Raw genomic sequence first — 16,662 nt, 5'->3', positions numbered from 1 at the left:
GCATACTGAGACATGCTCAAATTGATCACAATTAATTACAACTTTTCAAACATGGCTCCTGATCGTAAGTGTTTTCTAAATGCTACATTGAAACCAATCAACATGCAAGTCTCATCTGTCCGTAGAGAGTGGAGCAATTATATTATGTTACCACATTGACTCTCAAACTTAATTTTAAATCTAGGATTTAAGCTTCAAATTTGCTTGTTAGTTTGCTACACAGATTTTCCTTCTCCTAGAAGTGCATTCAGCACTGTTCAATATAGTGTATTTCCTTCACTGGTTTGCAAAAATAGATGCTCTGTACACCAGCATAACTTAAAGTAAATATTTTGCGTAGCACTCAAACATTTTCATACTGTAATCATGCATGCCAATGTCACTTTAGTGGAGGCTTTCTCAGCATTCCCATTATAAGATAGTGTGTGAAAAGATGTGTAACTTGACTATAAACATTTGTCCTAGAACGCAATATTGTCCTGTATAACACCAGCTCCTAAATGGATTTTCTCCAAATTTGGGCAATATCTTTGTAATTACAGTACTTAAATGAATATTTTTTCTTTTCTGTGTAGATGTAGTGGTGTCCGGTGGTTTTTTGTGCGTGTGCTCTTTTTTAGTGTTAAAAAAAGAAGAAGAAGAAGAAGAAGAAGAAAAAAATCAAGCGGGCAATATTTTTAAAAAAATTTTCATAAGAAATTTTGATACACTCACTTATTATGCATGATTGACAAATCACAATGGCACCAAAGTTCATGAGATTAATGATCCATGAACTGAAGAGTCTAAGTTTGCTTTTATAAACACATTAATGTATAGTGTGCCAAGAATCCTTGTTCTGAAGAGTGCTGTATACCACTTGACACGGGCAATAGCTTATAAAGTAGTCCATTGTTGCGAATAATCAACTCACTGAATAGCTCAAAGTACAGACTAATGTGTCCTGAAAAAGACGTTCAAGTGAGCCATTATGGTGTATGTTAAAGCACATGAAGGTAAAAGGTATCCATAATATTTGTTTACTCAATAGACTATAATAATTCAAGGGAATTGTATCTGCTATGTAGTTACATTATTTGCAAAGGAATTGTAGTATCAGAATGAACTGTCATACACATCCATTGTTATCTTTCTAGATTTTCAAATTTCTACATTAAGTAAAAACAAAATCAAAGGGACTGTAAAGGCAAAAAGCTTAAATTAGATCCTTTAATATTACACCATTGAAAGCAAAGACTTTGAGTTATTCCTCAGAATCCAGTTTTGATTCTTCTCCCTCTTCATTCACCCAGTCCATCTAAAAATATCTTTAGCCTCCTCAACCACACAAAACCCAAAAGGCTATTGAGCCTGGTTCTGCAGCTTCTTCTTAGTGTATATGCAACATGCCTCAGGTGGCAAGCAGATGTATCCAGAAGAAACCTTAGCCTGCCATAGTGACTCAAATGCCAAGCTCCACAGCCACACTGAGATTCAGAGCTTCCTGTGATGAATTACTCCCATGTCCTTGTTTCTTCAGTCCCATGACCTGGGACTGCAAAACCAGCAGAAGTTAATCCCCCTCTAGGAGGAAGTAACACCATGATGTACACAGAGGAGGGAGGGTGCATGGCCTGTCAATTATTCAACAGGTTTTTAATATAACCACAATTTAGAAAAAGAGGGAAATCCTGTCACTAGCCTCATGCTGCAAGGCTCCGGAAAGCCATTCTAGGTATAGAAAAGGTTAATCCTCATGTTGCATTGAAGCTTTTCTTGTTCTTTCTGGCTAACAGCAAAGCTACAACAACACTGCATACAGGGAAGGAGCGGTCATTCAAAGGGACAATGATGAGATTGGGTTTATGGCCCGTTTTAAGTCTTTTCTGCACAGTTCATAGGCATTTAGTCATCTGAGGAAGACGTGTCCTTCATGAAAGTGGTTGGAGAGGGACTTCCCAAGCATGCTCGATGGAGCTGGCAACAATTTTCAGCACTGATTGCCTTCAGCAAGACTTCGTTCCTTTGATGTGGGTTGTCTGGAGTATTGTACTTACTTTGGCATTTTTCAGGTTGTAGAAGAGAGATTTTTCTACTTGGAATAGGGATTAGTCTCTAACTTCTGTTTACTTGAGTAAAAGTAGCTTAAGTGTGTAGTTTAACAGAATAACTATGACTGTGTATTTAAGTACTGATATAGGCAACAAATTTGCAGACTTTGCATCAGGCCTCTTACCTGAATTATCATTTTGATTTTCTTTATTCCTCTTTATTTTAGAAACTCCTTAAAGGAAAGCTGCATTGATTTTGCTCAGCACAAACTAACAAAAACTAGTCCGGCTGAAATCCATACAAATTTGTTTGTAATCCTCTTGTGATAACTAGCATAATGCCATGAAATGACGCAATGTTGACAACAGTATAAATCAGTTTCCATTCTGCTGTATTATTGAATTAACAATTAGGTGAAAAGTATTGTTGTTTCACTGTATTCATATTTGTAAATTTATATTATCAATTAATACTATAGTAAAGTTTGTGAATCTAATGCCTCTGGAAGGCATTGGTTTGACCATATGGGATACTTAAAGCCTCTATTTATCCTAGCTACAGAACAAGAACTTTGGGATGATTGCTAATGTGAGGTTTCCATTCACTCTCCATTCTTGCCCTTCATGCCCCTTCAATTGGCTTAAACTCTGACCCTGCAGCAGCTGTAGCTAGTGGTGAGAAGGAAGTTCAGCCCTGATAGTCCATTTGCTTTTTAACCTCTCTGCTCAGACTGTCAAGGGTTTTGGTTTGTGCCCACAGAGTATTGGACTAGCACCTCCAACACACAGGTCAACATAATTCCTTGGTAACTTGTGATGAGATGGTAACGTCTTTTGGTAACTACCAAGCTGAACTGGATTCAGATCAGTGACGGAGGTAAAAGGCTCCACATGAAAAGATCACATTCCTCACAGCCATATGCAGGATTATTTATACTGGACCGCTCCTCAAAGTCACACAGCAATGTGGTAATTCTGGATCCTGACCTCTTCCTCAGAAGGAGGAATTCTGTATCAGTTCCCCTTCTTTTGGTGAGAAAGTAAAGCCAGGAAAGCAAGATGACAGGGAGAGCTTTGTCCTGAAAGAAATAATTAAGTAACAAGTTTACTTCTATGTCTGTTTCTGAGTTTTTGGAATATGGTTCTTCTAACTCCATTGAGGACTGTTCGGGACCTTAGTAGGGATTCAAATGTGTCACCCTGTGAAAGTTACCTCTTGCTCTGTTGTACAGTAAACTTCGGTAGTTGACATTCATAGCAAATTTCAAGACTGTTAACTGAGAAGCTCACTCTTGTTGCTGAAGACAGTGTAAAGTTGGACTGGGCTGCTCTTTCCTGTTCCAAATCAATGATGGTATTCAAGTGCAAGATGAGTTCCCCATATTTCCTTGTCATTAGCAAACACTGGTCAGAGGCCCATGATGAGCAATATTTGGTCCTGGATTAGTGATATGATTTTCAGATCCCCTCAATGCTTTAAATAATTGCCAGAAGTCAATGGAAATCTGCCAATTCATATTTTTAAATGCACATGGGATTTTATTATTCCCATGGCAAATTTTGGGGAGAAATAATTTAGTTATATTTTTTTGACGTTTTAATAGTTTTCCTATTCCCCCCCTTGAGTGCCTAACCAGCCTTTACCCTTCAGCTTCTTGTTACAGGATTGAAGCAAATGCTTCTTTCTTCCCCAGTAAAATAGTGTAAAAAACCACAAAACATTGAGAAAGGCCTTTGTAGCTGCAAAATGAGGGTTGACAGTGACGTACTAGAAATGTGTTCTGTTGATTTTCATAAGGCCAGACTGACTCTCATTTACACTTCAGAATTTTAACAAAAATTAACATGACTGTTGTGAAAAATGTGTATCAATCAGACCTACCACCTCTAAAGAATTGGGTGTGAGCAAGTGAAGGAGACATATGTCGTCTGTGACTTGTTCTGGCAGAAAGATTAGCCCATGTAATATTTTGTAGGCTGGCCCTTTAAACCTATTGTTCTTAGGTCTTTTTTCCCCTAATGCAAAATTTCAATCATTTTTAGAGAGGTCCATGTACTACCAGTAGATGGATGTGTGGCTAGTTAAGAAAGCGTATACCCTATGCAAGCTCTTCAAGGCATGGACCGTGTCTTGTACGCTTTCAGCACTTTATAAATAAAAGGTATATCAAGTAATGATACTGAGCAATATTCTTCGCTGGAACACAGCTATTTGGCCTTTTTGCCTCTAGAGGGGAGTACCATTGCTCATTCTGCTGTGGCTGCCTGATTAAACCTTCAAAAATTGTTAAAAATGGCCATAAAGGAAGATTTGGACCTTGTTTAATGAAGCAGAATGGTGAGGGGGAAAAACGAGGGGTAGACAAAAGCATCATGGAATTTTGCACCCCTTCTGTCTGTCAGTAGGTAGCCTCCCTCCTTATGTCCATTGGAATTGGGCTAATCATGCTTCTGTAGTCCTGGTGAATATCAGGTAAATAGGTGAGAACAAAGATCTTCTTCAGATTTCCTTTTGTCGCACTTCTGGGAGGGCTAGTGCCATCTGGCTACCAGAGTTCAGATAAGCAGGTCTGATGACATGGTGGTTAAAATGCTGTCGGGCAATTTACTCTACCACTACTATAATCACCATCACCATTTTACAGTCTTCCTTAGGATTCTCTGTGCAGAAGGGTTAAAGAATATTTGTTTTAAATGGAGTACTAGATTTTATTTCTATGATACGCTGACTGTAGTTAGGCAATGGTGGTGGTGTGTTTTTACAGGTCTATAAAAACATTCTTTAACAGACAACATAGGGTCATAGAAGTTTGAGCTGGAGAAGACCTATTTGATCACTGGAGTCTACAACCCCTTGTGATATTGCCCCCCAGTGGAGGATGCACAGTATCAGATGTTTGTACTAAGTTGATGATACAGCAGGAATGGTGTCCCTAGCCTCTGTTTGCCAGAAGCTGGGAATGGGTGATGGGATCGATCACTTGATGATTGCCCGTTCTGTTCATTCCCTCTGGGGCACCTGGCACTGGCCACTGTCAGAAGACAGAATAGTGGGCTAGATGGACCTTTGGTCTGACCCAATAGGGCCATTCTTACATCTGAAGTTAGCCGGTAAGCTCAGAAGAAAAGAAGAGGCAAAATGGGATTGTCTTAGCCAATCAGAGTGCACAGATGCTGTATAAGTATTGAGATATAATTATTTTCCCCTAATTATGCAGAGCCTTGGCATTTTTGGGCAAGCCTATGAAATAATTTTGTATTGCATCCACCTCCTTGAGACACAGTGGACAGGAGTCAGTTGTGATCTCACCACTATACTGTGCTGATGTAAAGACTGTGGTTAGATCTGGGATACATTGTTGTTGTTGGGGATACATCCCAAACATAACTGACTCATTTTGCATTAAAGGGGTATGTGCACATGTGGAATAGTTAGGTCTCCACCAGATTCCTGTTGCAGAAGTAGAGCCCCGCTGCTTGTTCCATTCATCTGTAGTGATTGGTTTATATCCATTTTTGTTTTCAAGGCTGCCTTTGCAAAAAAAGGGGGCAGGAACTTTCCTTTTGTAAATGAAATCAGCGATTCTCCTTTACAATTCTAGAATTCCCCAAGTCAGAGGGCCCTGCAGTCACTGGAGACCAAAGGCTTTCCAGAGGAACAGTTGCGCACTGTCTCATTCCAGGCATCCAGTTTACCTAATCCTCTGTTTCTTTCTCAGCTATACGGTGTGTCTGAATATCTGTGCATTGACTGATACTCATTAACCAATCAGAGTGCAGGGATTTGCATAATTGCATGATTATTTCTTATTAAATATTGTGAATATGCAGATATCTCTCTCTCCTTTAATTGGCAATTATAAACTCTTTGCTCCACTAATTGCTTAAAAGAAAAACCCCAGTGAACCCCACTTGCCATTGACTTCAGTGGAACCATGATCAGACCTTTCCTCTTTGTTCCTGTTCCCCTAAAACCTTTCCTTCCCCATAGGCCAACATGATTCATAATTAGTTTACATTTGGAGGATCTTAACCTCTTCCTCCAAATTCTGATCTGAAATAAAAGATATACTGTCTTTTGAGAAGAGCCTTGCTTAGGTTCCATATGGATGGGAAGGGGTGGCGATGGAGAGAATGAATGGAAAGAAAGGGATAAAATGTCTAACTATTATTTTTAACAATTTACTGTTCTGTCCATATTTACGGCCTGATCCTAGAGCCCATTGTAATTGATGGGCTTTTGTCCAGGACCTGTAAGCTCATCAGGGCAGGGACTGTCCTCTTACGTTTGTGTAGCACCCAGCACAATGATCATGATTGGTGCCTCTGGAAGTTACTGTAATACAAATAGTAGCAATAACATACAGCAATAACAGCCATTTGGGGGTGGGGGAAGACTCTCTTTAATTTACACTGTGAATATTTAATTTTAAGTTTCAGAATAAAAGAGTAATAGCCCAAGGATGTTTCTTGTTAACCTGATGATAACCATATCTCTTTCCTGATCTATGCCTTCAGTCTGTTTATTTAACTCTCAATACAGTTATTGTCTTACACCTTCAAGTTGTTCAAATGAACTCCAAGTTTTTTTAAAAGGACTGTTCCATAATCTCTCTTCAATATGATAAAGTATCTTTTTTAAAAAAATCAGGAAAATTTCAAGAAGTGCAGAGAAGGAGTTCAGCAACACACTTAAGTCTTATTTCAACAAGGTATTTAGATACTGGACTAACTTAAGCACATGTGTAGCTGCACTGGTGACTACTCATGCTTAAAGTTAGGAACCTGCTTACGTTCCTTGCTGAATGAGGGTTTTTGAGATAGACGTGTTCCATTTGTCAGTGGCAGCAGCACCTGCTTATCCAAGGCAGTTTATGGTTCCCGCAAGGAAGGAGCTCTTTTAGTTGGTTGAATTCATAATATTATTACAGCTGCAAGTGGAATTTAGACTTTTAGAAAAGTATCTTTTACAATCTCCGGCTTCCCTGAAAACTAGTTGTAGCCGTTTCATCTCACATTTTAGTTTGAAAAGGAACCCAAAGATTGTTTGTTTTTTATGTCGAGGAGAAAGTTCCTAATCTTTATGCATCTAAAAAAACCATTCTGCATTGGAAAAGTATTTTCCACTTATTCTGCTCTGATTGAAATCAGGTTTTTTCCCCAAATATTAAATGTTCAAAAGGAGACCAATTGTTGAAGTTCAAAGTGGCCTATTTAAAGTTCCCATTGGCAATCTGACAAGCTACTTGAAAAAATATTCCTTTTTGAGATTTTAAATGTTTCGTATAAAACTTTAGTGGTTGGAATAACACTTCAAACCGAGGTCATCAACATATTTGAAGAGAAAATCTCTCCAGTCTTAAAAAAAACAAAACAAAACACTTAGGTAGGCTATTCGTATTTGCTGAGGCTGGCAACTCCGTAAGAAAACTAAACTCTGGTTACGAGACCTGTGTTGTACTGTATGTACTAGAAAATTTCTCTGAAAGCAGCCATTTATAAAGCAGGATTGAAGCTTTTGGTTTTTGAACAACTCCCAGAGTTTCTAATATTTTGTCACTAGGCCAGCGCATGATTTCATTGATTATTCTCACCGTTACCTTCTCATTTGATCAACAAAAGTTTAAAGAATCTCATTTAAAGAACTACAATATGCAATATCTTAAAGGACCATTGTCAAAGTGTTTAGGCCCCCAAAATGATCTACTTTAAAGTTACTATAGTCCTACAGGATGCCCCCTTGGCTAGTCATATCTAATTTTTGTTTTTCAAATCTACCACTCCAGTAAATTTTTTTAAAACTGTTTATGTAGAACCCATGAGTGTGCTCTGCTGCTAATCAGCCAACAGAGGGAGCGCTAGCTAAAGCAGAGGTTCCCAAACTGTGGTTCATGGACTTCTTAATAGCGATCCATAGAAACTTGGCTGGTGACAGGGGGCTGAATTTTCCTTGTTTCCAGCTACTAATTTGCATTTAAAAAGCTAAAAATATAGTAAATACTCTCCTAGTATTAAGGTTACATGGAAGCAATTTCAATAGTTGCCACAAGGAAGTAATATGATTGAGAATAGGAGGAGAGGTGATTCACACTATGAAAAATATGAGAATACCTTGCCTAAAACAATACTCTCCTCAAAGTCAGGTCTAGGTATGTTGGTATCATGGATGATGCTGGTGAACAAATAAATAAATAAAAAGCCTTGATCATTCTAAACTCCATGAAAAATTTTGCAATAGCAAGTTCTTCTGTCAGAAAATGCCATTTTCTCAAAACTGAAACTTTCCATGGGAACAGGTCAATTTTGATACATTTTCATTCAGAAAAAAATCAAACCCAAGCATTTTAATACATTGAAACCTTCCATTTTGACATTCGTGGCCCAGAATGTTTCAATTTTTTGTTTTTAAATGTATTATATTTGTATTCTATTATAAATGGAAAGACATCCCCCCAAAGCCCTCCACTGACTTCAGTAGACTTTGGATCAGATCCCTAGAGACTTGGATAGTCAGTTTTGAAAAGAAAAGTGAAGTAAATTAAAATAAAATAAAATAGAACACTACTGGATAGAATGTACACTTTGAAAAGAATGACAGACTAAGGCTTTGTCTGCACTAGCACTTCTGTTGGTAAAACTTTTGTCGGGCAGGGGTGTGAAAAAGGCACCCCCCCTCACTGACATAAGTTACACTGACAGAAGTGCCGGTGTGGACAATGCTATGTTGGTGGGAGATGTTCTCCTGCTGACATAGCTACCGCTGCTTATTGGGGGTGGTTTAATTATGCAGATGGGAAAGCTCTCTCATTGACATAGAGCGGCTGAATGGGAGACGTTATAGCAGGGCAGCTGCAGGGGTACATCTGTGCCATTGTAAGCTCTCTAGTGTAGACATAACCTAAAATGGAGCATCTTCTCAACAGAACCAACTCTAAACCAACTCAAATCTTGCAGTGTATGGCTATTTGAGAGAATACTTCTCACTGATATTGTATTTATTGTATTCCCTATCACAGCAGTTAAGATCCACCTTGATGCTCTAGCCTCCCTGTCCCTGAAACCTGCTCCCTCTTAAGCTCACCAAAGTTTAGTTCAGTCATCCTCAGGCTACAGGCTTTTGTTTTACCCAGGCTTTCATTCATTTGTTTTATTAATTGTTAGATTCAAGATGATGGAGTTGATGAACAAATAAGTAATAGAACTATGACTTTTTTTTTTATTGAGCCTCGCTTTAGAGGCAGCTCAAGCCTTTCGATTTTTCAAGTAAATAAAAGATGAAACATTTTCAATTTTGTGCTGTTGCATGTTGAGAGAATGATAAATTAAATGAACAGGTGTCTGTTATTGTTAGTGACGCATTAGCTGAAATATCATGGTTTGAATCTATTTCCAAATAGCCCTTACTAAATTCTGTCTCCTTTGTGTTTTCCAGGGTGTGCTGACTTACACCTCCTGGACATGTTGACACCTACTGAAAGGAAAAGGCAGGGATACATCCACGAACTGATCGTAACAGAAGAGAACTATGTAAATGACCTACAGTTAGTCACAGAGGTAAGAAGAATGGCCAAGGTTTACAAAAAGGAGAGCTGAAAAGTAAGCTCCTAAATCCACATTTAGGCACAGAAACAGTGGCTTGATTTTCAAAAGTGCTGACCACCCACCACTTCATACTCGCCTGAGTGGGAACTGTTGGTTGCTCAGCACGTTTGAAGAGCAGGTCACTTATTTAGATGCGTAAACATGGATTTGGGAGCCTAACTGTAGTCCCCCATTTTTAAAAAATAGTGACTCGTAACTTAATCATGCGAAGTTGTAGGTTTTTGTTTGAAAATTTGTCTGACTTGCTAGGAATGATCTGACTTGAGTTTTTAGTAGGCATGAGCAAGTTAGTCTCTTGTTACCAGCACTGAGACATCATCATTTAAACCTTCTGTTTTAGTACAGTCTTTTTACTCCTGATTCTAAAAGTTTATTTCTTATGTATAAGGTCTTAAGACTTAGAGGTTTAACTCATTGCAAAACAGATTCTACAGCCACGTTGGCACTTAGTTATCTGCTTTTCTGTGCCTAAATTCAGTTTCTTAATAGTTATTATGTGCATCTTTCATGTAGAGAAAACGGAAGCCAGACAGACATCTAAGGTGAGCCTCTTAACTGAGGGAGAGCCCTTCTTTGCCAAAATGGTCAAGATACGCAAACCTGATATGTGGTTAGATAAATAAAATAAATCAGTGAATAGTTATTTATTCAGTTCTGTGACTGCAGCAAAAAATCTGGAAAAAAAATAAGTTAATTTTTCTTGTCAAAATGAAATACTGAAATAATTTTGTTCAGGTTTATTCAAATAGACATTTCATTTTGAAAAGAAATTAAATGTTTTTCTATTTCTGGGGTTTTTTAGTTTTTTTTTTTTTTCTTTTGGCTGAAACTATTCGTGGAATTCAGTATGAATTCATGAATAGTTTTGGTGACTCCAAAAATTATTTTTTCGGTGAATTTTCTGTTTGCCAGGAACAAATTTTTTTCCAGCCCTAATCAGTAATAAATTGGGCATCTGTAGAGTAGAGTCCAAAGTAGACTTCTGTGTAATTTATTACTGAGATATTTTGCAAGTGACCACTAGTATAAGAAAATGCCCAAGGTTAAAACAGAAATAAGCCATCTTGTTTAACATCACTAATGCAAGTTTAGATTATGCCTTGTGAAGTGATACACTGTTCACAAACATCTTATCCGGAAACATTATGGCGCTCTAAGGCCGACAATATGTTTGAAATCTGTTCTAATGAAGATTAAATGTTGAAAAGATTAAGTATGCAGACCTCTACATGGAGATTATGAACAAGAAGCTTAGTCACTTTGAACAGATTTAACACTACACTTTCTAAATTGCTTCATTTTCCGCATCTGTAGATCTTCCAGAAACCACTGATGGAGTCTGAGCTGCTAACAGAAAAAGAGGTTGCTATGATTTTTGTTAATTGGAAGGAGCTGATTATGTGCAATATCAAACTACTGAAGTAAGTTGCTTTTCTATAAAATAACTGTCCTTTCCCACCCCCTCTTAATTATTTCATTGTGTGAAAATCATATTTGCTACCAGTGAAAACAGCAGCAGGTTGCAAAAAATCAAAACATATAATATTATTGCTTTGAATTCTTTTTTGAGAAAATCAACTAGTTTGTTCATATTTCATAGGTGAAAAAGTATCATTTTACTGCCTAAATAAATAAATCTGTTTTGCTGTGAAAATGGTCAAAGTTCGGTGCCAAAGAGGAAAAATTCCCCTGGAGCAAATTTGTGAAAAGAATTTCATTTTAGCCCACAAGGGAGACTTTCAGCTTCAGGCTCCAATTCAGCAAACACCTAAGCTTATACTTTACTTTAAGCACATGCTTAAGTGATGTGCTAAATAAGGATGTACTTAAGCACATGCTTAACTGCTTTGCAGAATTGAGACATCAACTATTTTCATCAAGAAAATCTGTGTTTGCTGGTAGACCTGGCCACATTTCACCCTCATTGATATTCATAAATACTCATGTAAATACTGGCAATAAAAATGGCAGTTTCATTTAAATCTAACATCCTTCTTATTTCTCACTTGGTCCACTGCTCAGAGTTTGCTGATGGTAGTGGGTGGTTATGCTCCAATTGTGCAAGACTCAAAACAACATGCTTTCATCAAAGTCACTCACGCAGGACTTCTCAGTGAAGGGTTTTCCTCGAGGATCTCTTGGCGACTGTTCACTTCAGGATGATGAGTTTGTTTTGCATGCAGTATAATGTAATGCTAGTATATTTACATTACTCTCCTCCTAAGTGACAAACCTGGAAATCAATTTAAGTCCAGTGAATGTGCACTATTTTTATGTTGTCTGAAGCAACTTGCATTACTTCTTGTGTACATACACCATATGCTGTACATGGACTAAAGTTTAGTCCAGATAAATATTAAAATGACAGTATATAAACTCTTGAAGTACTTAGTCTCAGAAGAAGCCTTTGGATGCAAAGACATATATACCAAATTCAACTGTCCCACCTTTTATATGGTTGATACAAACTTTAGATTCATGGATATTAGGCCAGACTTTCTCCTTCTGCATATGTCTCCTTTTTGATACACATCTAAGATGCTAAAATATTGTTGTCCAAGTCATTTAAAAAGAGTTGTCTTTATTTAATATTTAAGCCATTTTTTGGCCAAATTCTTAACTGGTATAAATCAGCTTAGCTCTATGGACTTCAGTGGCTGTATGCCAGTTCACACCAGTAGAGGATCTGGCTTTATTTGTGGTTTCTTTCAGGCATTAAACTGTACCACTTTCCAGCATATTGGCTGATATGATGAAGGAAAGAAAATGCTTTGAACAGAACTGTATGTTTTAGAGGGTGTGGTCTCATTGTAGGTTAACAAAACAAGGAAATTGCATTGCTTTTTTTTAATATTAATTCTCAGTTGGATTTGCCTCAAGTTAATTTTGAACAGCAGTTTAATGACCACAAGAAGGAAACCAGACTGGTGGTTGAAAGTCCAATATGATAGTATATTTTTACAATATGGAATAAATCCTGTGCTGGTCTTCTGCTGTTCTGTAACCCTCTTCATTTCAAAAATGAACTATCAGCTAGTTCATTTCAGGGGTCAGTGGCAATCCATTAATGGTCCAGTTACACACACAACATGCCTAGCATCTTTTGCTTTGTGTCTAGAGCACTGCGTGTTCGTAAAAAGATGTCTGGGGAGAGGATGCCAGTGAAAATGATTGGCGACATTCTGACAGCACAGCTACCACACATGCAACCTTACATCCGGTTCTGCAGCTGCCAGCTCAATGGGGCAGCACTAATCCAGCAGAAAACAGATGAAGTCCCAGAGTTCAAGGAGTTTGTTAAAGTAAGAGACAAAATAACCACTGTGAATTTCTTACCTCCAAACTGCAGCTAATCGTTTTGCTGCTTACAAAACAATGCTATGCCGTGGACAAGTGAAGAATCTTTAGGCCCGAATGTTCATCGAGGAGCCAGATTTGGTCAAAACATCATAGAAGATGAAGTTTTTATTATTAAAGTGTCAGTACTATTACAGTAGCACCAAGAGGCCATGCTGAAATCAAGGCCCCAATGTGTGAGGCGCTGTACAAATACATAGTAAGAAACTGCCATGACTGGGCAAGATGGACAAAGGGTGGGAGAAGAAAAAAAGGCAAAGAAAAATAGTGTTTTGCTCAAGGTCACACAGCAGCTCAGAGGCAGAACTCAGCCTCTTGATTCAATCTAGTGCCCTGTCCATCAGACCATGCTGCCTCTGAGGTAGAAAAGGCTTATTACAGTGGGACATCCAGCCCATCTCCCTGCTTAAGGTAATATTGTTCCCACTTGAACTTTTCTAGTGTTTAGTCCAGTCTAGTTTTAAATGTTGAGAGATGGGGCTTTCACCACTTCCTTGGAAGAGTATTCTATAGCCTAAAGCAGCTCACTGTCAGGAAATGCATATGAATAGATGGCTAAGAGACAGCAGAAAGAAAAATGTAATAAGCGCTTGTCTACACTTGAAATGCTACAGTGGCACAGCCTGAGTGCTGCAGGTAATCCACCTCTCTGAGAGGCGGTAGCTAGCACTTTCTACACTGGGACTTAGGTTGGCTTAACTATGTCACTCAGGGGGGTGGATTTTTCACATCCCTGAGTGAAGTAGCTGGGTTGACCTGGCTTTTTAGTGTAGACCAGGCCACACGCTATCTATAAATGTTTGGAGAATGAAACTCCAAGTACTGCATGATGAATTATTATTCAGTGTGATACCTGGGGATCTGACTAAAAGTAATGGAGTTACATTAAAAAAAGAGGAAACATAGATTAAATACCAGGGGAAATGTCCTGACAGTGCAATGCATTGGGCTGCGCAGTAATCTGCCGAGGGAAAAAGTGAAAGCCCCATTGCTTGAGTATTTTAAAAAGGGAATTGGCAAAGCACTAGAAAATGTTCTGTAGGGGACAAGGGTGCTTTGGAAGGGGCATGAAATGGATTATCTAGTAAATTGTTTCAATATATAATATCAGTGAAAAATGTTGTTAAATCTCTTTATTCACTGAGCTGTCAAACTTCTCAGGTTACTTGTGGAGGCAATCTACATAATTTCCAGTGTGTATGGCACTTTTTTCTTTTGAAGAAAGAAATAGTGGAAATGTCTTTTTGTGGTCAACATGATGACATGGGAGATAATGTTGTGATGATTTCCATTCAAACCCATTAATAAATAATGTCGTCATTCATAAGCCCTGTCCCATAAGAAGGAAACTTACTTCAATCAGAATGTTTATACAGTCTGAGAATATAGGTATCTCTAGGGATCATAAAGCTGTTCTTATCTCTGACCTATTCTACCCTATTTTGTAAAAATATGAGAAATTCTATTGCTCTGAATTTGTTTGTTATACTTCTTGTTCTGACTGAGAACAGGTTTATGTGACACATGCTATTCATTTATTGACTTACTGTTTTATCTTTTACCTTTTTTTAGGAACTTGTCTTCCACTGTCATAAACAAGCTGGCTAACAACATCTTACCTTTCATATTTCAGAGGTTAGCAATGGATCCTCGCTGTAAAGGAATGCCGCTGTCAAGTTTTCTGCTGAAGCCTATGCAAAGGGTAACAAGATACCCGCTAATAATTAAAAATGTACGTTTTTTTTTGCAAACATACTGGACTGTATTTAGTGTTGCTTGGCTTGTAGCTTATTTGTAGTTAAGTTTCCCTATGTATGTCCATTCTTGCTGTTCTCAAGATGCTAGACACATCTGGTATGATGGGGAATATGGGCCAAATTTGTATTTCAGTTACACTGGGATAAATCATCAGTAACTCGGCTGACTGCAGTGGAGTTATTCTGTATTTACACTGGCATAATTGATGGAAGAGCGTAATTTATATGCCAAGGAACGGGAGGGTTTAGCAGCAAAAGCTGGGTGGTGAGTATACAGTAAAGGAGTGGGGAGGGACTGACTTGTCTTACACTCTCTTACTAGCTGTTTTTCCTGCTGTACATGCCTTCCCCTCCCCCTGGGCTTGTGAGTTATTCATTTTGCACAGCCATTGAAGCCAGATTGGTGCAAGTTACATTACTGTACAACTTCATCCATTTTCTGTCCAACTTTCATCTGATGTCTAACTCACATCACCATTACCATTACTACTGAATTTGGCCCAAAACTTATCTAGGAGAGAGACATTATACCAGGCCTGAACAGTCAGATTCCTTCAGCAGCCCTGAATCCTCCTCTGTATATGTCCAGATGTAATGGGGTGGCACCCACCTCTCGTGAGCGCCCCGTTCTGGTCAGGTGTGCAGTCTTTCAGGTCTGGTGACCCTTGTCAGTGGTTTCTCAGTGATTCAGCCCTCCGGCTGAGTCTTTCACACTATCTGTATGTGAATTAGAACAGACCCTTTCTGGAGTATACAGTGCAACAGGGGCCTATCTCAGTACCCCTTAATTGGTGTCTCTCTAGCCGTCCCCAGGCTCAGTCTTTAAGTGCTCCCAGCCCTGGTATGGGCGTGCCCCCAGGGCTTCCTCCCTGGGGCACTACCTTCCTGTGGTGCTCCCCGGGCTCAGTCCTTACTCAGTCCCAGCAGCCAGCCAGGAGCTCCTTCTTAGCTCCTCTGGTCCCTGCCCACACTGAGCTGTTCTGCTGTTCTTTTAGCCGGCCAGGAACATGGTCCTCTCTTCTCCAGCTCCAGGCAGCAACTGACTGCTGCTCTGCGTTTTTCAGCTCCTTTTATATGGCCCTGCTGGGCCCTGATAGGCTGCTCCATGCAGCCTCTCTCATTGGCTGCTTCCCCACAACCACACTTGGATTTCTTGTCTACTCTTCTCTAGGATGGGGCGTGGCAGGACCCTGAGGCCTCCAACAGGAGGCTTCGGAGCCTCATCCACCCTGTCACAACTGAACATACAGCTCTAGGGCCCTACCAAATTCATGGTCACGAAAAAATGTGTCACGGACCGTGAAATCTGGTCTCCCCTGTGAAATCTGGTCTTTGTGTACTTTTACTCTATACTAAACAGGTTTCACGGGAGAAATCAGCATTTCTCAAACTGGGGATCTCAACCCAAAAGAGGGTTTGGGGGGTTGCAAGGCTATGGTAGGGAGTTTGCGCTATTGCCACCTTTACCTCTACACTGCCTTCAGAGCTGGGCAGCTGGAGAGCGGTGGATGCTGGATGGACGCCCAGCTCGAAGGCAGCGCCACCGCCAGCAGCAGCGAGGGTGACAATACCAGACCAGGCCACCCTTACTTCTGCACTGCTGCTGGTGGCAGTGCAGCCTTCAGAGCTGAGCTCTCAGCCAGCAGCCGCAGAGCTTCCTGCAGCCGGGGGAGGTTCCTGGAGGTGGGTCTGACCCAAACGCAGAAGAGGCCCTTGCAGGGTAAGAGGAAGTCCTGTCCTTCACCAGCCCAGCCAGGACCAGCAGTTGGAGCCCAGCATATGGTAGGAACCCTCAACCAGGGTGCCCAACGCCCTGCCCGTCCTCCATTCTGGGCCAAGTGCTTAAAGTGGCTTTGGGTTTGCAGTGGGGGGGATGACCATGGAAAACCACCCTGCCATCCATGGTGCCATGGGTG

General features: G+C 39.7%; 1 protein-coding gene across 1 annotated transcript in view; it reads left to right on the top strand.

Moving 5' to 3' along the window:
• ITSN1 (intersectin 1) overlaps nucleotides 1-16,662 on the top strand; it is a 226,089-nt gene that overhangs the window by 193,716 nt on the left and 15,711 nt on the right. The window contains exons 29-32 of the mRNA XM_077818952.1: nucleotides 9,463-9,584; nucleotides 10,947-11,053; nucleotides 12,751-12,934; nucleotides 14,623-14,721. Coding sequence (XP_077675078.1) covers nucleotides 9,463-9,584; nucleotides 10,947-11,053; nucleotides 12,751-12,934; nucleotides 14,623-14,721 — 512 coding nt within the window. The remainder of the gene's footprint in view (nucleotides 1-9,462; nucleotides 9,585-10,946; nucleotides 11,054-12,750; nucleotides 12,935-14,622; nucleotides 14,722-16,662) is intronic.

Source organism: Eretmochelys imbricata, chromosome 1, assembly GCF_965152235.1.
Source record: "Eretmochelys imbricata isolate rEreImb1 chromosome 1, rEreImb1.hap1, whole genome shotgun sequence".
Classification (NCBI taxonomy): domain Eukaryota; kingdom Metazoa; phylum Chordata; order Testudines; family Cheloniidae; genus Eretmochelys; species Eretmochelys imbricata.
Note: the sequence above shows the minus strand (reverse complement) of the source record. Positions and strands in the feature narration are given on the sequence as shown.